The 22,830-nt window shown below is 39.4% G+C and overlaps 1 protein-coding gene across 1 annotated transcript in view; it reads left to right on the forward strand.

Annotated features, from left to right (window-relative positions):
* Positions 1–453: 453 nt before the first annotated feature.
* SYNPR (synaptoporin) overlaps positions 454–22,830 on the forward strand; it is a 41,725-nt gene continuing 19,348 nt past the window's right edge. Inside the window, exons 1-2 of the mRNA XM_053469354.1 lie at positions 454–844; positions 969–1,034. Of these exons, the coding sequence (XP_053325329.1) occupies positions 827–844; positions 969–1,034 (84 nt within the window). The 5' untranslated portion in view covers positions 454–826. The remainder of the gene's footprint in view (positions 845–968; positions 1,035–22,830) is intronic.

Below are 22,830 nucleotides of genomic sequence, written 5' to 3' on the forward strand. Positions count from 1 at the left end.
TTGTGTTGCGGATATTGCCCTATATAATAACTTGATGACCATGAATACGTCACTCGGTGTCAGCGAGGGGATCCGTTCTCAGTTTTACGCCTCGTTGCGTTTAACTTTATTGGGGGGGGGGGGTTTATGGAAGAATCTCTGACCCGGGATCCTTTTGCTTTCATTGAGAATATCTGCGCAGGTATAAAGTCTCTAATCGAGCTGGGAAGAGAAATGAAACGGTGCGTAGGGGGGGGGGTTGGTTTCGGGGACTTGACTTGCGATTCCCGACAAAGCCGGAGCGTTTGAAAGTCAAAAGCGATTAAAGAAACAAACTACGGAAGATATCAGTCTCGCTCTACAGCCAAAGACGTAATTAGTGATCAAAAAGAACTCATTTGAAGAACCGGGGTGTGGGGGGGGGGATTACGGATGGTGAACAAAACCCAAAGGCAACCTTGTAACAAGAAGGTCCAAGGAACAGTTGAGTGATAATGACTCGTTCTGTAGAGCATCTGGGGTGATCTAGAACCCTTTTAATGATTGTGCTGATTCAGGGAACTTGTGTTTTCTCTTGGGTATTGAACTGGTTGGACGCCAATGTGAATGTCATCTTGGACGAAGGATCTAACGAGCCGGGAGACGGGACGGAATGTCATTTCCTTGGCTGTAGAGAACACATGGATATGCTTAGGACCCAGAAGAGAGAGCTTTCGCCGCTCCTGCTCTCCCTGTAAAGCTCTCTATGTGACAATAAAAAAGTCTTCGCTTCTCCCAGTCTGTATTGTTCAAGGAACTGAGCGATTTACATTGTACCCCAAATCTATCCCGTTGAAATAAGTTAATAATGGACATTTCTGATCAGGTAAGTGAAAGCGCTCTGCGTTGAACTCTAAATTCTACATTACAGATTTTTTAAAAAGATGATGTCATAGAAGCTATGAACATAAACACGCAGCGATACATTGTTTCTTTTCTCTTATTTAAAGCTCGTTTCATCGGGGACTTTCCGGGTGCTCAAGGAACCTCTGGCGTTTCTACGGATCTTGGAATGGGTAAGTTTGACCGTAAACGGTCTCTTTCCTCTCCGAGACCACCTTGCTACCCCCACTAAAGATGGCATGTTTCACCCACTGTTTGCATGACACATGATGTTGTGTGTGTGTGTGTGTGTGTGCGACACGGCAGACGGGGCAGGTGGCATAGCGGTTTGACATATTTGTATGACGGATCACCCGTGTTGTATCGGAAATGCACAGATATGGCCAAAATGTTTGTTTATGGAAGAGGGATGTTTACCGGGGAACGGAGGCTGACGGGGCAGTTATTTGAGCTCCGTATGGTATATATATATATATCTTGAAAAGGTATTACTGGCTTCCTCGGCACCCGGAGAGGCAGCGATTTCGGGTAAAGGGATTTAGTTCAAGATCTTTAATTAGTTTGAAGCCGAAACAAATCATTCACTTTGTATCAGAGATAAGCAAGTTCTAGCGTTCCTCCAGCTCTGGACTGTGACACCTATCATGTGGATGATGTGAGTTGTAGTCCTTCGTGGTCAATGTGTTCTGGGTTACAGAAATCGGGTACACATATAGAGTCGGTCCTGTGTAGAAAGTGAGATCACCAAACAATGATAATTTGGATATAATATATATTTTTAAGATAAAACTCGTGATTATGCAGAATCCACAGAATAACGCAAATTATTTTACAAATGACGGATTTTTCTGATTTAGGGTCGCTTAGTAAATATTAACCGTTTGACACAGATAGGAAATCATATGTTTATTCCATGGAGAATTACCCAGAAAAGCTCATCAGCTGCAGAATATTTTATGGACCCAAAATATATATCACAGTGTTCGGGGGGGGGGTTGTTAAAAAGAGCAGGAAAAAAAAAAAGATTAAAATGTTTGGGATCCATGAAGATCTGCAGGAGCTCAGGTCTTTTACACAACCATCCTTAAAGAAGGCTTGAGTTACCATTGATGGACATCTGCAATAATAATGATGTTTTAGCCCCAGCCCTTCGTCTTATGTCCTCAAGATTTCATCATCATCGTCATCATCATCATTATCGTCATCATCATTATCGTCAGTATGGCTGGAGAGAAGTGTCTCGCTTGAATCTTAATGATGAGGAGCATTTGGGTAGACATGTTTATAAGACAGACAGCAGCGATGGCACCTTGTTGGATAATTGGATGCCATCCGGTTCCGACATCCCAACCACCCCTCTATAATCTGCCCTCATTTTCGGATAATACTTCTGGGGCAGCGTTTTTATGTTGATTGATTTTTTATTCCCGATTTCGGTTCATTATTATTATTTTGGGGTTTCTGCTCTCACCCCCTCCGGTTTCCGTATTGTGTGTCCGTACGCGGCCTCTATTAGAGCGGAACGGCAACGAAGGAACGTCATTGGTTGGCTGAACAATGTCACGGTTTATCTTTGTGACTGTTATTCGTGGTGATGTCTGCAGGTCACATGACACCCATTGCCAGTAGGGACGGAGAAATGCAGAACGCATCTGAACGGAAAGTTCAGAAGCCGTCATATGGCATTAATCACATTTTCTTAGCAGCCGGAGCTTCTTCTGCATTTTCTGTGTTCGTAGCGATGTATTTTCATGCGGGTTCTTGACTTTACCCTTTGAGCGCCAGAGAGAATATTAGAACATATCATAACATTATGCAAGGTTAGCTGTGCCAGAGAAATATTACATTTTATATAAAAGTGTGTTTTCTTGGGGTCAGCCATAGAAGTAATAATTCCTTTTTTTGGGGGCAAAATAATTCATAATAATATATTTTTCAAATTGTACTGAGAATTATCAGGTAGTAAATAACGCATCTGCGGCATAAATATCGGGGATTCCGTCACCCAATATGGCCATATATGGTCACTACGCCAAAGTAACACAAGTTTGGCGAGTCCGATCTAAATTTTCATGGCTATTTTGCTTACTAAAGAGCTGAATCAGTGGGACTGCACCGCATTTTAACCCAAATGAGGTTCTGCGGCACCTGGGTGGCAATTCGGAAGTAAGATGGGTTTACCACCAAGTGTCAATGGGCAAACAAGAACGTCAACGTTGGTGAAGAGAAAGTGGGGCAATACCACGTATAGACAGAATTGTGCCATGTCAACAATATCCATACTGTTTCTCTATGGGTTCAACTCTGACTGAACCTCATTGGGTGCTCTAAATTTGATTGAGTAGATGATAAAATGTATCTTTTGGCCAACAATGTGCTAGACCAGGTGGCAAGACTCTCCCTAGAGCTCAAAGCTAAGAGTTTATTCCCAATAAAACCCTGTAATGTTAGAACTCCCAACTGGAGAGCTTTGGATGTCTTAATGTAGATCTCCTAATTCTTATGTCTTCAGTAGCTTATTGCCCTCAAAAAGTTATTTCATTCCGAGACGAGCGGGGCGGACGGCTCACTTTTCAAGTTTCCGCAACACTCTAAACAGAGATTCTCGTCATAGATTATTTAATAGGTCTCATGATCTCGAGAGTCATACGGGCCGCTGACCTAAAGATTATTCATTATTTATGTTCTGAGCTTCCCTATGATTGTGATTATAGGATGAAACTTGAATGGTAACTCAACCAAAATGTCATTGTGGTTGAGGAAAGGCAGGTAATAAGGGTAGAGGAAGGAGGCGAGGGAGAATACGGATACATTTGTAGTATTGGATACATAATATTTCTTCAATTAACCGAATCTTATAGCAAGTAGTCCGGTAGAGGAAGTCTGCATGTCGAGATAAGTGTTACGGAGTAGGAACCTGATTTAAAATCTGCTTTATTGAAGTTCAGCTTTTGTGAAACAATTACCCACGAGAGGCTTGTTCATGTAACATTTTTTATATGAGCGCGAAATGATAAAGGTGAAGTATCTGTAGAAAAAGGCAGGTGGTTGAAAGCCTACCTCATATTTTACTGTTAATACATAGAAAATGGTCCTAGATCTGTGATACTTTGTAAGTATGTTACAAATGTTGTACATTATGGTAGATGTAGAATAAATGAGGGGTTATGTAATAGTCTGGGTATTATGCAGGGTTACCATGGCTATGAACTAGAATTGTGCAACTTTAGCCTAAATTGTTAATTTGTAGAAATGTCCAAAAATGAGGAGGAGGTCCCAAAAAATCACACTTCTTGTTCTCTACTTCTTCTCCTTCTTTGTATTTTCTGCTCCTTCATTCTTCTTTCTTCTCCTGTGATCTGCTGCATTACATCGGTCTCCTGGAGCTCTTCTGCATCAGCGCGAAGCCTCTTCGTACACCACAGGGACAACCTTTTCCCTCTGTTGGAGGAATGGGGGAGAGAGATTGTCCCCGTGGTGCTGAAGCTCTGCCCTGGAAGTGCTCCAGGAGGCCAGGGTAATACTACAGATCAGAGGAGAAGAAAGGAAAATGAAGAAGCAGATAAAGCAAAGAAGAAGAACAAGAAGTGGTGGCAAAACAGAGAAGCTAGGGAGACATTGAAAGAAAGAGTGTGACCGAGGAAGAGTAATAATTCACTTTGTTTAAAAAAGACCTTCCAAACTTTGTCCAAACCAAAAGGGCTGGAAACAAAATTTGTGGTCCAAAAACTAATGGATCAAAAATGAAATAAAAAGTTAATCTGGATCATTCTTGGTCCATGTGTAGAAGTCTACTCTACATGTTGAAGGACAGCAGTAGGTACAACTAACCTTTGAAGTAAATGTGACAAAGGTGCTCTTTTTATTAAGGGCCTAAATGGCATTGAACATATGATAGAAAAATTAAATATATGATTATTCATTGTATAGATTTATCACTTAATTCAGGAAAAGCCTTAAGAAAGAAAAAATCTTACTATCACAGTTTGATCAATGAAATCTCAGATCTTCTGATGCATAAAAAAGAGTGGAAAAACCAAGGAAAAAATATCAACCAACTAATTATTGCATCTAAATGTACAGAAATGACTGAAAGAAGGCCGACTTCTCTGGGGAGGATTAATCTTTGTATGCCGTATTTCAGAAGTCTCCTACAAAAAAAAAATGAAAAGCTTATCACCTAGGAAACACATGGGCTTAATCAGCGCATGTTTGGCACATGCTCAGGAATAAAAAAAAAAAGTTTCTCTTAAATCCCGGTGATTTTTGATGCTTTTATTATCTTATTAAAAGCAGCTCTCAAGAACATTAAAAAAAATGTCGATTCTGCTCATTGAGTGACCGATTTATGCCGGAGTTCCGTGTATCAGAGGCGCATTGTTATTGGCTGAAGAATTAAGAAGGGAGTGGTCTCCTTCTAGCTCACAAATAATAATCTATTGCTAAAATTTTCCTATTTTGCATGTATTTTTTTTAATCATTCGAAGCAAACTTGATGATCTTGGGGTTTTCTCCTAGGCTTGGCTTTGAAATGATTGGCTTTACCTTGTTGGGCGCGAAAGTCGAGGGACTCGCCTTATTTCTGTATTTATTTGAATGTAAGACTTAATGGAGCGGAATATAAATTATTCGTCGTCCGGTGTGCACTCCTGCAGAAGTACGAACAGAAGCGTGGGGAACGTACTGAGTTCCAGGTGGAAAGTGATCTCTTCACCTTATACAAAGAAGGAACTTTGAAACTGAAGTTTAGTAGAACCGGGAAACAAAAGGGAAGCTGATAGGGATAGTAAGGTGCATGAATGATCGACCATGTAGAAAAAAAGCTGATTACATAGGGAGACCTAGAAATATAATGAGTGTGGTAAAGACAAACAACTTACTGTGTGACGGTTGGGTTATCGATACTCTGGAGCAGGTCTGCTAGTATTTTTCCTAATCCTATATTTCACCATCCAGTTTGCATTAAATAAACCTACATAACGGTCTCTACAGATTAAAATTATATATACATATATATATATATATATATACATACATACATATACACTATATGGACAAAAGTATTGGGACACCAACATGGAATTTTATGACATTACATTCTGAATTTTTGCCCATTCATCCAGTAGAGCGTTTGTGAGGTCAGGCGCTGATGTTGGACGAGACGCCCGGCTCGTAATTTCCGTTCCAGTTCATCCTAAAGGTGTTCAATGGGGTTGAGGTCGGGGCTCTGCGCGGCCGGTCAAGTTCTTCCTCCCCAAACTCATCCAACCGTGTCTTTATGGAGCTCGCTTTGTGCGCCGGGCCTCAGTCACACTGGGATAGAAAAGGGTCTTCCCCAAACTGTCCCCACAAAGTTGGAAGCAAAGCATTGTCCAAAATGTCTTGGGATGACGGGACATAGCAAGACTCAAAATAACTTTACAATTACTACATCACAACACTATTATTACGTGATGCAAGGCATTACATCACAACCACATCCACCAATGACATCTCGGCTACATTAATTCCCCAGCACAAGGCATGAGGCCATTCCCCGACGTGCTAAAATGTAATTCTCTCCAAGGCTTATGATGAACGCCATAACTTTAAACAGACCGTGGACATTTGCGTTACTTTCTCAGTGGCTACAATGTATTTCTTGTGCGCTATCTACTGACTGCAGGAGTTAAGTCATGTCTCTAATTATAGACAGTAATTAATGGAATTAGCATACGGCACACTGTTACATTAAAGTAGCCTCATCTGATAGCAAATGTTTATTGCCTGCTTCAAAGGAACCTTAGAAATCTGATCTCGATTGCAATTAAGTTCACACTCATGGAAATCATAATGGCAGCCTTTAAATTCAGAAATATTAATTTCTTAATTAAGAAATTATAATCCGGAAAAGACGCATTGGCGAAGAATTTGTTTCTGAATGTTTTTATCCCAGATATTTTTGAATCTCTTCATGACAACGATCCTGTGAATGTAGCCTTTTTGTGTATTTATCGCCTTTTCTGTTATTTGATAGCGAAAACTTAAATAGTGAATTCCAAATCTTTACAGCTCTCACTGGCAAGGAAACTTTAGAATGGTGGGTAATGTCCTAAAAGTATAATTATCTGTCAATGTATCAGCCTAATTAAAAGGCTCCCAACGGGTTGTTTCTATCTAGTACTTATATATATAGCATTCTGTAATATCAAACATGTAAAAATTATGAAAATAATAAATAATAAATAAATAAATATAATGAGTAATTAAAATAATAATAAAATAATAATAAAAATAAAATAATAATTATATAGGAAGGAGTGTGTTCATGAAACGGGGTATTAGGAGAATTTAGGCCTTATGTAACATTTCAACCACTCGAACGATCGCCCATACACTGTGTATATATATATGGAGAATATATATTGGCACAGGAATATAGCGCTGCATGCGGAGCCGAATATCCTTGTTTTCCTGTTGTTAAGAGCTCTGTTCGAGGAAAAGCATGACGCTCGTCCTTTGTGGAGCTCTAATTTTACGCGTTCAGCAGGTGCGTCGTGTTAGCCACTTGGAGATGTGCAATTATCATTCAATTACCCTGCGATGATGGGGTAGCTGGTGTGAGAGGGGAAATCAGCAAACCATTAGGCAGGACCCAGCCTACCAATTAAGTTCTTTGTCGGTTAAAAATAACCATCGATCTCTCATTCTTTTCCTGTGGGTTTGCGAAGTCCTAAAACAAAAATGCTTTTACGTAAACGCCTTTCCAAATATTTTAAAAAAATTTAAATAAAAATAAAATAAAAATAAAAAAATATTAAAAAAAAACACTTTTCTGATATTTTAAGATTTTGCTTTAGATTATTTTTAAAGATTTTTTACATTATTTTTTATAAACTTTAATCAAGAATGTCAGAAAATTTGAAAATTATATATATATATATTTTTTTTAGTCTTGTTGCATTGTGTAACCCAAATTATTGCCACCCTAATGAGAACTCTCCGTGCTCCACTGACCTTTCCGGTGTTAAATTGGGCATCCAAATGTTGGCAAAATCCATTAAAGCAGCCGCTCTGCAATTTAATTCGGATTATCCATTTATATTTAAAATATAAATATGATGCAAGTGTCCCTAGGTCAAGGATAGTTAGAATTAGAACAGTAAAAGCACAAAATAACTCTTTGTGTTCTGGGGACTTCTTTATCTGTTGCACCAATGCATTTTCGCAAAAAAAAATAAAACATTTTTCCTGTTTTGATTTTAAGATTTTGAGCCATTTGTTTCAAAATGTTTTTTGGGTGCGTTTATAATAATCTCGAACAAAGCAACTTGTCTGGCCAACCAAGAGCCTTTGGTATTATTTACTCATTGACTGGATCTTTACTGTGTTCCTTCTATGGAAAGCCGACTAGGACTAGCGTGACAACTTAAACTCACTTTCAAACAATTTCATACAGTTTAATTTGTATAAATCGGTGGTCACTGGTTTGAGGTTGCTCATAGTATTTTATCCTTCTCTTCCTCCTTTTTATTCTTTTTCTCCACTTCTTTTTCTTCTTATTCTCCTCCTCCTTCTTTTTATTCTTCTCCTTCTTGGTCTCCTTCTCCTTTTTATTTTTTTCTCCTCCTTTTTTCTTCATCTTCTTCTTCTCCTTCTCATCCTCCTCCTTCTTCTTCTTCTCCTCATCCGCCTTCTTCTTCTCCTTCTCATCCTCCTCCTTCTTCTCCTTCTCATCCTCCTTCTTCTTCTTCTTCTCCTTCTCATCCTCGTTCTTCTTCTCCTTCTCATCCTCCTCCTTCTTCTTCTCCTTCTCATCCTCCTTCTTCTTCTTCTCCTTCTCATCCTCGTTCTTCTTCTCCTTCTCATCCTCCTTTTTCTTCTTCTTCTTCTTCTCCTTCTCATCCTCCTTTTTCTTCTTCTTCTTCTTCTCCTTGTCATCCTCGTTCTTCTTCTCCTTGTCATCCTCCTCCTTCTTCTTCTCCTTCTACTCCTTCTTCTTTTTCTTCAGTCTGTCATCAGCATGGAAATCAGTTTGAGGGGAACCGATGATAATTTTGCTGTAAGAAGTCACTGATGGCTGCAGGCTGGGAGCTGAGCTTCAGATAACCAGTTCAGAAAAAACTCAGAAAAAAAAAATCACTGAGGTTTTTGCATTAACCGTTTGTGAATTTTCTCAGAATGTGGCCTTCTTATTCGTCCTCGAGCTTTTTGCAGCGTTTTAAATCGGATTTCTGGGATGCGCAGGTACTGCTCACCCCCCCACCTTTTCTCCCTGGGACACGGCTGCCCTCGTTACCGAAAAATCTGTGTCACTTGGTGAAGGCCGACACGTGGCCAGACAGTGATGAATTAACCCTTGTGTTTTCCAGCTTGTGGATTATAACTCCAATCATACTTAGTTAGCGCTAAAACTCCCAGCTACTACAGCACTGCAACTCCCATTATGCTTATTACAATGATGTCGAGCAGCTGGAGAAATATGCTGTTTATATTTTTTATAACCCTTTAAGTGCCAGAAGACCATTCTAACCTTATGCTTCTCTGATTTCAGATGCCCCAAATAAACATATTTATTGCTAATTACTGTGCAGCTGCTGCAAAATTATACATTATTCTTGATTTGTAATTCTTAAAAGACGGTTCACATAAAATGTATTATATTTAGATTTGTCGACGTCCCTTTATATTACTTAACTCCAAATTGTTTAAATTTATATTCATTTCATCCTGACATTATTACATGAATCATCTTCCATCCTCAATCATACCATTTCTCTTATCTAAATATATACATTATATCTTACACTTACATATATATATATATATATATATATGGGTCACAGTCTGTAAGAGTAAAGCTCTGTCTTCCTCGGCCCGTCTCGGAAATAATTACACTATAATTGCATGTAGAATATGTTTTTTGTCTTGGTTGCAGATGTTCGTTTGGAAACAAAATATCAAAACTTTCTTTTTTTTCATCAAATTTAAACGCAACAAAGTTATATCATCGACTTAGAAATGAAGGGGCTTTGGGTAAATCTCAGGGAATGGCCGGCCCCTTTTGGCCCAGGAGGGTAACCAAAGCCAAGAGCCCCCCCCGGCCCCTCGTCCCACTGAGTACACTCTCTCTCTCACACAATCACTCACTTACAGCACTCCTGCCATCCACAGCGAGTTGGCCCATGTCAGGCCACCATTGTTTCCAGAATTTGGCCTGACCAGCGGAGCAACTCCTCTCCTCTCACCCCCCAGGCCGGAATAGAGAAATAAAGAAATATTACTTTAACGATAAATAATACTCTATATTATAAATAAAATGTAAAAAATAATTAGCCGTGTGGACAGGGGCATCCATCCAACCAATTGCATTTTGTATTTAATATATAATATAGTTATTAAAGTAATATTTCTTTAATAATTAATTTTTTCTCATGAATTCACTCAGAAATATCTAGTAAAGGTCATTCCGCACTTGCAGTCTTTAAAAATGTTAAATATCACCAGTGAAAAGTCACGCATTTTTTGCACTTGTTAGGAACATTCAGCGTATCAAAGACTAGACTTTGTATTTCGTCCATCGCTGTATCTGTTTTGGTGATATTTGGTTTGAAATCTCACATGTTGGGGTCGGTGGCAGTCGGTGGCAGAGCCAGCGTTATCTAAACAATTATCATGAAGTTCTGTCTCTTTTTCTCATCCAGTCCTACAAAGGCTGCCTGAACCAAACAACAGCGGTCAATAACCTAAAAATAGGGGATAATTCTGTACTATAAAAATGGGGAATTTTCATGGCCACTCCCACTGCATACCTCCAAACTGTCCCATTTCCCACGGGGCAGTCTGGTGTGTTGTCTATTTATGTGGAGCTTTGCATTGAGAATCCATTGTGGTCCCCAAGCAAGGCCACTTGTGGGACCTTTTTTGAAACTGAAGATCCTGGCCCCATCTCACCCCATTTCTGGTGCACCCTTGGCTTCATTTCACATTAAGCATAGGTCAGTTAAGGAGAAATCAGTGGAGATCTGTGCAGTTGCAGCTCCCATGTGGCCTTGTATATCCCAGATAAAAACCTTGAGTAGGCTTTTTCGGTAAGGTGGGCTGCCCCATCTACTTCTATACCGATCCTGCCCCTCACTGCCTCTTGTGAAGTTCCCCAGGACAAATGTCCTGATTCATAAGGGGTATGCTATAGATAATTCGGCTCTAGACAATCCTTCTCCGTCTTCACAATTATTTACACCCTTCCGCTCATCCACTTATCCCTTAGATGCACTTTATCTCGATATAAAGCTCTTGAGGGTCTCCCTTCTCCGGTATCTTTCTCAGACCATCTTCATCTCTGTATCTCTCATTTTCCTAACGATCTGGCCTCTTTCCCCCTCCCGTTACGACCCTTTCAATGTCTTCAGTTACCATCCCTGACCTTTGAATTGGTAACCAAACTTTTCCCACGACAAATCTCTTTTAAAACACATATAACGCTGTGAAACCAGCGCTCGAGCTTCAAGCATCGCTTCGCGTTCGAGATAATATCCTACAGATGTTTGCCGGCAGAAGATACTGTAGCAATCGCCTAATTAGCATTATTTCCATCAGAAAAAAAGACAATATGCATATGAATGTGTCAAAATGAGTCATTTGGGGGTATTTGTTCTGGGTGTTGTGACATCATCAAACTCAACTATTCATTTCAATCAAAACGTTCGGCGAATGAAAGGTCTAGTCTAAAATTTAAAGCAACGTCCCATAAAATTCTGGACTCACATGAGAAATAAGCCACATACGTGAACTATACTTTAAATACATATCAAAAGGTGACGTAAAACGTGCTGGGGAATCTATGACATGGTTAATTACTAGAAGTGCAGATGGACCAAAAACGATTTGGACAAATTTTTAGTTTTGCTTTTGGTCCATTCATTTTCTGACAACAAATTACGTTTCCTGCCTTTTATATTCGGAAATGCTGTCACTCACCCTCATTTACTCTCTTACACTCTAATTAACATTCTCTCGCACTCTCATTCACTCTCTCACACTCTAATTAACATTCTCTCGCACTCTCATTCACTCTCTCACACTCTAATTAACATTCTCTCGCACTCTCATTCACTCTCTCACACTCTAATTAACATTCTCTCACTCTCTCTTTCTCAGTGTCTCCCTACCTTCTCTGCCGACCACCGCTGTGTCCCTATCTCCTTCCCCACAGCTCAGCTTATTCTCTTGCCTCTTTTTGTTCGTCTGTCGTCTTTCTTCGTCCACTTCTCCGTGAGCCAGGCCTCCCGGAGCACTTCTGCAAAGGGGCGGGGCCTCTGGACACACCCGCTCCTCCCGATTAGAGGAACGGGGGAGAGGCTGTCCCTGTGGCTCCAGCCCTTTGCTGAAGTGCTCCGGGAGGCCAGAAGAAAGCCCACAGATTTCAGTCACGCTATATCTAGAGAACAGCAAACTGTTAGATTCTATTTATTCTATCATTTGTTTCTGTTTGTTATTATTTTCTCCAGACACAACAAGCAAGCTAATAAACATTAAGCTACGTCACTGTCACAATAACTTCATTGCGCGTACAATAGGCTTCTCTGACGGGTGCAATCAGTAGATATCAATTGAAGTTTAATAATTCTTTTTAAAAGCTTTTCAAAGTGCTGGAATTATATCTCTTTTATTTATCCTTGTTTTTCAGTCACGATTTCAACAGCATATTTGTTTTCTATTAATACCTTTGTACTCGGTGGTTTGTGAAGAAAGAACAGCTGACATGTTTTACATGGAAAAGACAAACAGAAACTTTCATTCATTTGCAATTAATTCATGTGAGAAACTCAGAATTTGGCAAAGGGGTCCGGGGGTAATTACCCCAAAGGGCTAACTTGATTTGAAAATGTTTGGGCCATTGGGCGCACATTCTAGGTAAAGCAAGAGCCTGTCTTCCAGATCACTATAATGTTTTAGTAATAGTCCGGCTCATGGCGGAGAAGATTAACCATGATGTTTTCAAAATAGGGAACACAGAATGAGGAGAGTAAATATTTGCAAATGTGAGCATTAGTTGGTGGAATACTGGGTTCTAGATCAGTTCTAGACAGTAGCTAGTTGGCTGTGGTACTCAGGTGTGGATTAATGCTTTTTCTCCATGGATGGCCTCCATCACGTACCTTAAAGTTTTTATGAATTCTATGTTTGGTTTTTTTCCTAAAATTAACTTTTACATGTTTACTGGAACTGTAAGTCTTGTTGTTTTGTAATAATTCTGGAAAAGACATGCTTTCTATAATATTACCACCAGAGGGCAGTGCAGAACTAGACAATGTCTGGATCTGGAGCTTCACGCACTTGCAGAATTTTGACTTCTACATGTTGTATGTTCCATACACCGGAGAAAACATATACACAGAAGAAGGGGACAATACATTTTTATATAAAAAAAAAACTGATTGCACACAAACTAGCTCTATTTTGTTGCGATGATTTAGAGACAAAAATGTGCTTAGCATAGAACAGGGTGTAAAGGGTTAACATGTAGATACATCTATTATATAATATATCTAGTCCTTAAGAAGGTAAATGTATAGTAAAAAAAAAAAAATCATAGGATGGTAGTAAAATGTTACCTTGTGCAATGCTAACATTGGTCATATGACATCATAATAATAATAATAATAATAATAATAATAATAATGATTTAATGTGAAATTAAACTACCGTATTTGCTCGATTATAAGACGAGGTTTTTTTCAGAGCAAATGCTCTGAAAAATACCCCTCGTCTTATAATCGGGGTCGTCTTCTAATCAGACCTCAAATAGAGGTCTGATTAGGAGACTAAGATCCAGATCCCCCGCACCGCTGCAGGGGACCTGGATCCTCCTATCGTCGCCCCCCCCCGCACGCACGCACTTACCGGTGCTTCCGGAGGTGAAGTTGGCAGCGGGGATTTGTATGCGTCCGTCGCAAATACCTTCCCCGACTGTCAGAGATCAGAGTTCCAGAGTTCCTGATCACTGACAGCCGGGGAAGGTATTTGCGACGGACGCATACAAACCCCCGCTGCCAACTCCACCTCCTTCCGGCTGCCGCGGAATGAGACGTCAACCCGCTGCCCCGGCAATACAGCAGGAAATTGGAAGCACCGGTAAGTAAGTAAGTGTGTGTGTGTGTGTGTGTGTGTGTGTGTGTGTGTGTGTGTGTGTAGGGCATTTCTGGAATGCCTTACACCCCTATATGCCACTCTGGCACTTAGGGGGTTAAAAGGCATATTATGGGGCAGAGTGGCATATAGGGAGGTATAAGGCATTTCAGGAGGCAGAGTGGCGTTAAGGGGGCATTTAATAGAGCACTCTGCCTCCTGAAATGCCTTATACCTCCCTATATGCCACTCTGCCCCATAATATGCCTTTTAACCCCCTAAATGCCAGAGTGGCATATAGGGGTATAAGGCATTTCTGGAGGCAGAGTGCTCTATATAATGCCTTTTAACTCCCTTAATGCCACTCTGCCTCCTGGAATGCCTTATACCTCCCTATATGCCACTCTGCCCCATAATATGCATTTTAACCCCCTAAATGCCAGAATGGGATATAGGGGTATAAGGCATTTCTGGAGGCAGAGTGGCACATAGGGGGTCAAAAGGCATACCATGGGGCACAGTGGCATATAGAGGGTTAAAAGGCATATCATGGGCCACAGTGCCATATTGGTGTGGCAAGCCTGGGGGCAGATGTGCGTAACTGGGGGCAGGTTGGAAAATACAAGGAAATAAAAACAAAAAAAATATTTTTCTCAATCATAGCTTTTATTAAAAAAAATAGTTTACATGAATTAACATTTACTGGTAAAACTTTTTTCCTTTAGGGTCGTCTTATATTCAGGCTTTTTCTTTTTTTCCTAAGTTAATATTCAGATTTTGGGGGGTCGTCTTATAATCAGGGTCGTCTTATAATCGAGCAAATACGGTAAATTCCTCTAAATATGTTATTTACATCAATAATAAAAATATGCAAATGCAGATTTACCTTTTTGACTTTTATTCTGTAGAGGTTTCAGAAGTCATGAAAGTTGGGAAGTCAACAAATTTAGGGAGACCTCATGTAGTCATTGGCCATTTATTGGTGCAGTTTCCATAAAACCAAAGAAATGTTCCAATGTTAGGAAAAAGTTTGTAATAAAAAACAGGTTTATACCTGATGTTACTTAGTGGTTCAAGACAGCCAATTAAAATTATTTTTTTTATTTGATGGAAATATTTGTATATAATCTAGTAAGAAAGTATTTTTCCCTTTTGATGGTTAATTACTTAGTGAAACATAAGTATCTCAAAGTGTTCTTGAAAGGGACTGAAAATTAAGAATGTGGACAGGCTTGAGTCATTATTAACCCTTTGGGGCAGTACTTCCTTTGATCCTTTAAGAATTCCGGCAATTAAAAAATATTTTTATTCATAGCTAAAGTACAGCAGATGTGGCCTGCATCTGATTAGAATAAAGAGCTATTCCAGGCGGAATGAAGCCTCGCTACAAATGTTCGACGGTAGAATTTCTCTTGCTCACTTTATATGGTAACAAGGTTGATCATACCTCATTATAGCTCTTATCACGATTCACAATATTTCAAACCAAAATTCTGTTCTCTGCCAGAGATCTCTTAGCGGGAGAAAAAAAAGCAGACTTTATAACTGCAATTATCAGTATTAACTGTAACAGGCAGCCGGCTGGAGAGAACTTTGTGCATTATAATACTTGCAAGCACTAGAAGATCTTTAAATAACCGCATAGAAGCCATCATCGCTTTGATACTCGATGATTCCTTAGATTCCGAAACCTTCTTAATGTCGAAAACTAGACGCGGGCTTAAAATAAAGAAGCATTAGGGGGACTTGGCATGTTATTTTGTTTTGAGGATGTAGAAAAGGAAATATATTTCGGACCGCATTTAATTGATGGAAATAGCGTATGCGAGATTCATTTCTGTTCTGAGGTTTGGGATAAATAATGTAAGATGTAATGTAATGCTAATGGAAAAAAAAAAACTATTTGTGAACATTTCAGAGTGATATAAGTAGTCATACATTTGGGGCTGATAGATAACGCAGCATTCCTGATACAGATAAAGAAAAGGCCTCTAGAGGATTGCAGGATTTAAGGGGTTAAATTTGGCCCATCACGGGGCAGCTAGGCAACAGTATCATTGATGCCCCCAAAGAACTTTAAGCATACTAAAACAAGGGTTTGTATAAAGAGCAACAAGCAGGATGTAAGGGAGAGATTATTAAAACTGGGCGAGGATTAGATAAAGTGGGATGGGTTACTATAATCCCTCCCCTTTTTCCTCTTACATCACGCCCATGAGGTTCACAATTGATAAAAGAGTAGATCAGACCCCTTTGGCCCATCTAGTCTGACTTATTTCTTGGTCTCTTCTTAGATTGCCTATCCTATTCATGTTTAGTGCTTTATGTGGCCATTACTAACCTTCTCTGGCCTTGGCTACACGGAGATTGACCACTGAATGCACCCCAGTTGGGTAACATTAAGAATAATTAAAATAATCTAAAATATAAATAAAACAAAATCTCTAATTCACTTTCATAGTTTTTACAGGCCGTATCCCCTGGAAAATAAGATTACATTGGGAGAGCTGTCCTAATTTTATCTTCGAATGGAATAGATAGATCGACAGACGGATAGACAGATAGATACACTGAGTATTCATTGCAGCATTATCTGGACAGAGGTCAACAAACATAAAATATCGTGAAAATGAGTAGAGAGAGAAAGCTGTGAAATTTCAGAGCTTCATTAATCCATATAATGAATGGTTCTGTAGAACATTCACAGCTGCACATCTCAATTATAAATGGGTAGAGCGTTCATCAACCAGCAGAGGCTGGCACCGGAGACGGATGTCTGGCAGGGCACCTTGTGTGTGGATGAGAGAGAGAGCTGAAGGTTTGGCAACTAGAGAGCGAAACGGTGCCCACATTGAACCTGAAAGTAACTCGAACATGGTCTCATATATTGATTTTCTTCCATAGATCTTCTGTGACTTTTCTGATAGTTTTCCCTACAACTGTTGGTTAGCTGTAACAACTAGATTTATGCATTCAAATTTGTACAAATTTAAATTTTAAATAAATTTTAAATAAATTTGCCAAATTCGTATGAATTTGCATGAATTTTTTCTCGTTCACATTCTCTCACACACTCATTTACTCTCTTTTACTCTTTCTAAGCGTCTCTCTTCCTTCTCCACTGACCGCTTTTGTGTCCCTGACTCCCTGTCCCACAGCTCTGCATCTTCTGGTTCTTAAGTCTTCTGTCTTCTTTCTCCTGCCTTCTTTCTTCGTCCTCTCCTCCTGGCAACTTCCTTTTTCATCCTCTCCTCCCATTGGCAGAATAGGAAAAAGGGTGTCTCCGTGGCATAATGCAGATAGATTCCCAGAGAAAAAGAGGTGAAGAAATGTTTCTCTTTCTCAGTAAACCTGTCTTCATTCCCTGTGAACTTCAACAAAATGGCGGAACTTCTGGGCACACCCTCCCCCCAATGTATGGAGATGTATCATGTTACAACTTTTCCTAAAATACAAGAATGCTAAGACATATCATCATATGCACCCATCACACCTACTGAGCATTGCCGGAGGATAAGAGAAAATGTTTGGACTTTGTTCAACCAATATAAATTCTGACCCTTGGCCCAGACCAGTCCACCAGCATGGGAGGTGACGAAGTTCTGGGCCCTTTTAAGCTTTTGTCTCATGGAAGGTTGACCTCATAGGAGATTCAACAACTGGCTTCTTGTTAAAAAGGTATATTTTAGACATTTCATATAGTTAAAAAAGAGAAGCAATATGCCTTCAGTAGTTGGCTGTCAGCACTGGACAGGTGAATTCACAGAATAATTTTAAAATAATATTTTTTTAATGTTCACGTTTAACCAGCATTATCTATTTTTTTAAAAAATAATGGCTTTTATTACCCTCAACGTTATTTGTCAATTTCCTTAGACAAGCAAAGTTCCCGTAGTCCTTCATATCTTCATCTAGATTTCTTGGTTAGTAAAGTTTACAAGAAATATTTGAGCATTGTTGTGTACCCATGGAATGGCAGAAGATAAATGTATTCCATTTCATTCCAGGACGGTATAACTCTTCTTTTTAAAAAAAAAACATGTGTGAAAAAAAGATATCGCTACTTGGAAAATATTTTCCAACGTCAGTAATTGTTTCTCTTTCATTGGTAAATTTTATCTCTGCCAAGAATGTTCTGACTTTGCGGAATGCTAAATGTTGACATTATGATTAGTACTCAATTTAACTAAAAAAAAATAATCTATGGAAATGTTACTCTGAAATAACATTTATTTATAACTTAGACCTGACATCATTTGGCTTCCTAACCGTCTCTGCCTTGACTTCATGTTGTAAGTTTCCGCTGGAACAGATTTTGCACCAAATTTTATAAATGTGGCACAGAGATGTATTAACCTCAGGCTAGACCCAGGGCAGCTCCGTCAGCCACCCCCGAATTTTAGTTCGGGCAGAAGAGGAACAAAATTCTTCTCATTTTCATTCACTCTCTCTCACTATCATTCTCTCACTCTCTCCCCGACCTTCTTCAACAACCACTTTAGTGTCTTTGCTGCCCTGTTTTTGTTCCTCTCTGTCTCTGCTTCTCTTCAGAGTGTTTCTGGTGTCCACAGAGGTTCCGCCATATTGTAGATGTACTCAGAAGAGTCCAGAAGAGAAGTTAAAAAAACGAAGATAGAAAGAAGGGGTAAAGGTACAGAGAAAAGCGGAAGAGTTTTCAAATGGAAATCCGAAGCTGTCTCGTTTATTTCCGTTTGGGGTTCCACTTTGTATTCGAACATTTGGATGAATGAATGCATTTTGAAAAAAAAATTGTTACAATTATAATTTGTATGAATTAGAATTCTTGTCAATAAATCACGATAACTACCTATAGTAGTAAATTCCAGCAAATATAACCCAAAATGAAATATATTTAATAATCTACACAAGCGCTACTTGTAATAATATATCTACTTTAGGCTACTAAAAGCTGCCAGAGATTGGGGGCTATTTCATATCACCCCAACACAACATATTACACCCTGAAATAAATTGAATTCCGTAAATAAGTCTAGTTCTGGAATTTTATATAAAATCTCATCTGTCCAACAATTTACTATATGGCCTTGGCATAGACGTCCCGCTGGGGGTTTCTGAGATGTCTCATAATTCACGTTAACCTGGAGAAGTCTTCAATTATGTATAATAATAGGACTTTAAGATATTCTGTTATACTAGCAGGGCTCAGGTATACAAGATAGTATTTTGAAAAATGAGCAAAGTATAAGTTTTCTAAAAAAAAAAGTGAAGATGCATTTTTTTCAGCTGCAGTTGCTGGAGGAAAGACGTTGAACGTTAATTAGATGTCAACAGTAATTATAGTGATTACGTCGTTTAAATAGCTATTGGGAATAGCTACATCTACATGTAAAATGCAATGTGAACGACATATTAACAGCGTTAAAAAGCAAAAAAAAAGTAAGGAAATTATAGAGTGTGGAAGAACAATGTCGAACTTTCCCAACAAAAGGATTAAATTACAATGTAACAATGTCCACTATCTTAAACGCAACACTCTACTCCCTTAAACAGATGATTCGAGAGAGATCTCCGTGTTATTATGTTGCCAGAAACATTATGTGGGAAGATTTGCCCTGTTGAGTGACAGAAAGGGCCACACTTCACTAGCACGCCAAGAGTTAATGGGTTGGATTTAATTTGAAGAACATTCTAAAAGACCGGTTTCTTAACTTTTAGGAAGAGGGGGATATGATAGAACGTTTAAATGTGGAAATTTGCTTAAATAAAGCATTTTAATAAAAAGAGAAGAATTGGAACTAGATAGCAGGATTTAGAGAGTGGAGGACTGAGAGGTATTGTGGGAAAAGAACAGAAAGGACAGAAAGGACAGTAGAACAGACCTCTGTCACCTTGACCTCTGACACACTTCTTATTCTCCTTTCCAACGTCTCTACCCTCTACTGCCAGATGTTGCCCCAGCAAAGCACGACCACACGAAAGCCTCAGCCCTAAATGAGGCTGTACCTGCCCCCCCCCAAATGACTTGACCTCAGCAATGGCAGTCCACACAGACCACCGCCTCCAAGGGGTGCTCTTGCATGCTAAATGTATTTATGTGATGTACCATATCTGACTGCGTAATAAATGCAAGTTCAGCATTGTTTCCGGTGTCTGGGGTCAAAGAACTAGATATCTTACACTACTCAATTTCAATGGATGATATAATAATATCTAAATGTAGCCCAATCTACTATATTTTCTGTAATTTTATCTCCACCTTTCTATAGTTTATTGATCTCAAAAGCTTCTCTTTCATGCCGATTTACAGAAAGATAACATAATGAAAAGCATGGATCGACTTTAGTGTTAGTATCAAAGGATTAAAATGAGTTACAAAGACAAAGTAACTCTTATATCTGGGAGTCTAATGTTTTTGGCCAAAGATTTTTCCATATTTCTCTGACAGATACAGCATATTCTGAGATTATTTATAGAAAATTGAGAATCTAAGCAGGAGTGGCCCAGCTCTGGAGCACAGGAGCAATATCTACAATGGCTTTTCTGATTTGAAAAAGCTACCAATTCTTTCAACTGTCTTTGCTTTGGAGAAGGCCACCAGAAATCGAAAAACTGGGTTTATCCTATTACACACCTTTGGTGCCGGATATGACAAGGCCCACTCTCTAATTCCACATTTGCCCATTTTTAGGAGCCAGGCATCTGCAGGAGCCAGCACGATTTGATAGGAACCAGGAGAGATGTTAGAAGTATGCCCATAGAATTCCACAATTCAAAAAGTTACATGGCAACAACGCAAATGAAACCCAAAGCAAACTACATACAATTAGGAACTCTGAGGATACTTTGTAACAAATCTACTATATTTCAAAATGTATCAACTCCCCTAAAAAAACTCGGTCCCTGACTAGGCATCAGAAATGGCAGGTCAAAGGGAATACGTCTTTTGCTGATGGTGATGAACCCATTGTGTAAAGGCTTCTTTAAGGGATGTTCACAGGAAATGTCTATATAGTTAACCTTTAGCATGCCAGAGAGTTAAACAACACAACTAGCCTTCACAGAACTCAAAAAAGGTCAAATGTAACGGCAATCGGTAAATTTATTGGGAACACAACAGGTACAATCCTTAAAGAATGGAGACATTTTCAGATCTTCCGAAGAACCCAAATCTAATTTGTTGTGCCTTTCAGTCGAGGCATGTAAATGACAATCGTCCTGCTTGTTTTTGATCGTAATCATGTCAGACGTGCATTATTTAAAGGCCCAGGGTTATAAGGAATGAAACCTTGTCTTCTCACGAGCCGGTTTGTTCTTCATTGAAATAGATTGTTCTTGACCATTTTTTGTAGACTAGTCACTGCCATAGTTCTATTAAATATAATGAAAAGCCTTCAAGGATTTGTTTTATGGGCTTTGACTTTTACGAGTAAGTCATGTAGTCCAGTGATAGGAGTAGATCTCTCCATCTTAAACCACCCTGGGTCAGCTCTGTCCCCCGAAATGCCACATAAAAGTGTCAAGGCCACGTTTTATGATTGTATCACTGATTAATAAATACATTAAAGTGGAGACTACTTTTCTTCCAATTGGCCAGTTTACTGATGGAAGAACATTGGGGTTTTTTGTCCAAGTTTATACCTTTTATCGAGCCAACAGAAAAGCGCTTTCGAGATTTTGAAGATCTCTATTTCAGATGGAAACTAAGACCTCTGAGGTCCCAAAAGCTTATATAACTTTACTATTTTATAATGTTGGCCCAATGACTGGATGAATGACTCAATTTTCACTTGGGCTTTATCCATTTTTCTTGAGTAAGAAGTCAACAAATTACTGGAGACTCTTGGTTTGTGGCATGAAGAGTCAGATGTGGAGAACTTGAAATAGACCCACCTGTCCTGGTTCCATCCTCCTTCAAGCTTGGACTTCATAGGCATCCTGATCATTTTTAATTAGACTTTTTTGTTCTCACTATAGTTTTAACTTTTTAATTATTTTTTTTAGTTAATTTGTTATAAGGCTTTACTGAGTTAAAGTATTCTTTAAATAGGCTGCTTCCCTTATCTACCACCCTCTCAATAAAGTTAGATTTCTAAGATTCCTCTAGAAGGGGCTGTATATCCTCCACCACATGAAAGGATGAGCCGAATGCATTCATATTACAAAACGAGGCATAAACACACATCCTTCCATCAGGTGTGCATACCGCGAAGTAACGGAGGGGACTTGATTGACGTGCTTTGTTTCGCAGCCAATAAAATGTAAGAAAAATAATGATTTTCGTGTGGGAGGCAAAGCGAGGAACGAAATTCCATCATTGTGCCATAACAGCTTTGCCACGGACCCGTTACATGCGGAAAAGTAAAGTGCAGTTGACAGTAATTAGACTTTGTGCAAGTTTGACGGTTTCAATGGAGATGCCTCTAATTAACTGCACTGTCAATATAGTCAGGTGGAGCAGGCAGCCTCTGGGGCCCCGGACTATGAATCTGACTGGGAGAGCAGAGTAAGAATCACAGTCGTTGAAGGTTGTAAGTGTTGCTATTGATATATCACTAAGCTGAATCGAAGACGAGACCAACAACTGGTTATGGTTTGAGTTTGATCTGCCGGCAGGTTCTAGGTTCCTGGAAGGTCATCCATATGTTGATCCAAAGGGCCCCTCTTGGTACATGTAAGAGTTAAAAGGAATTGGGTCACATCAAGGGGGAATGACTAGCTGAATATTGGACTGGCGTGGTTGGGGTGGCTAGAGCCCCAGAACATTACCCCAGAACTGCCAATAAGAGCCGTCCTGGAACTTGGCAATCATTGGTGTTACCTAGAACCTCCGAGTCAAGTCCAGGGAATTCCTTGGTATAGCTTTAAATTGGGACTACA

The sequence above is a fragment of the Spea bombifrons genome, chromosome 6, assembly GCF_027358695.1.
Source record: "Spea bombifrons isolate aSpeBom1 chromosome 6, aSpeBom1.2.pri, whole genome shotgun sequence".
In the NCBI taxonomy this organism is placed as follows: Eukaryota; Metazoa; Chordata; class Amphibia; order Anura; family Pelobatidae; genus Spea; species Spea bombifrons.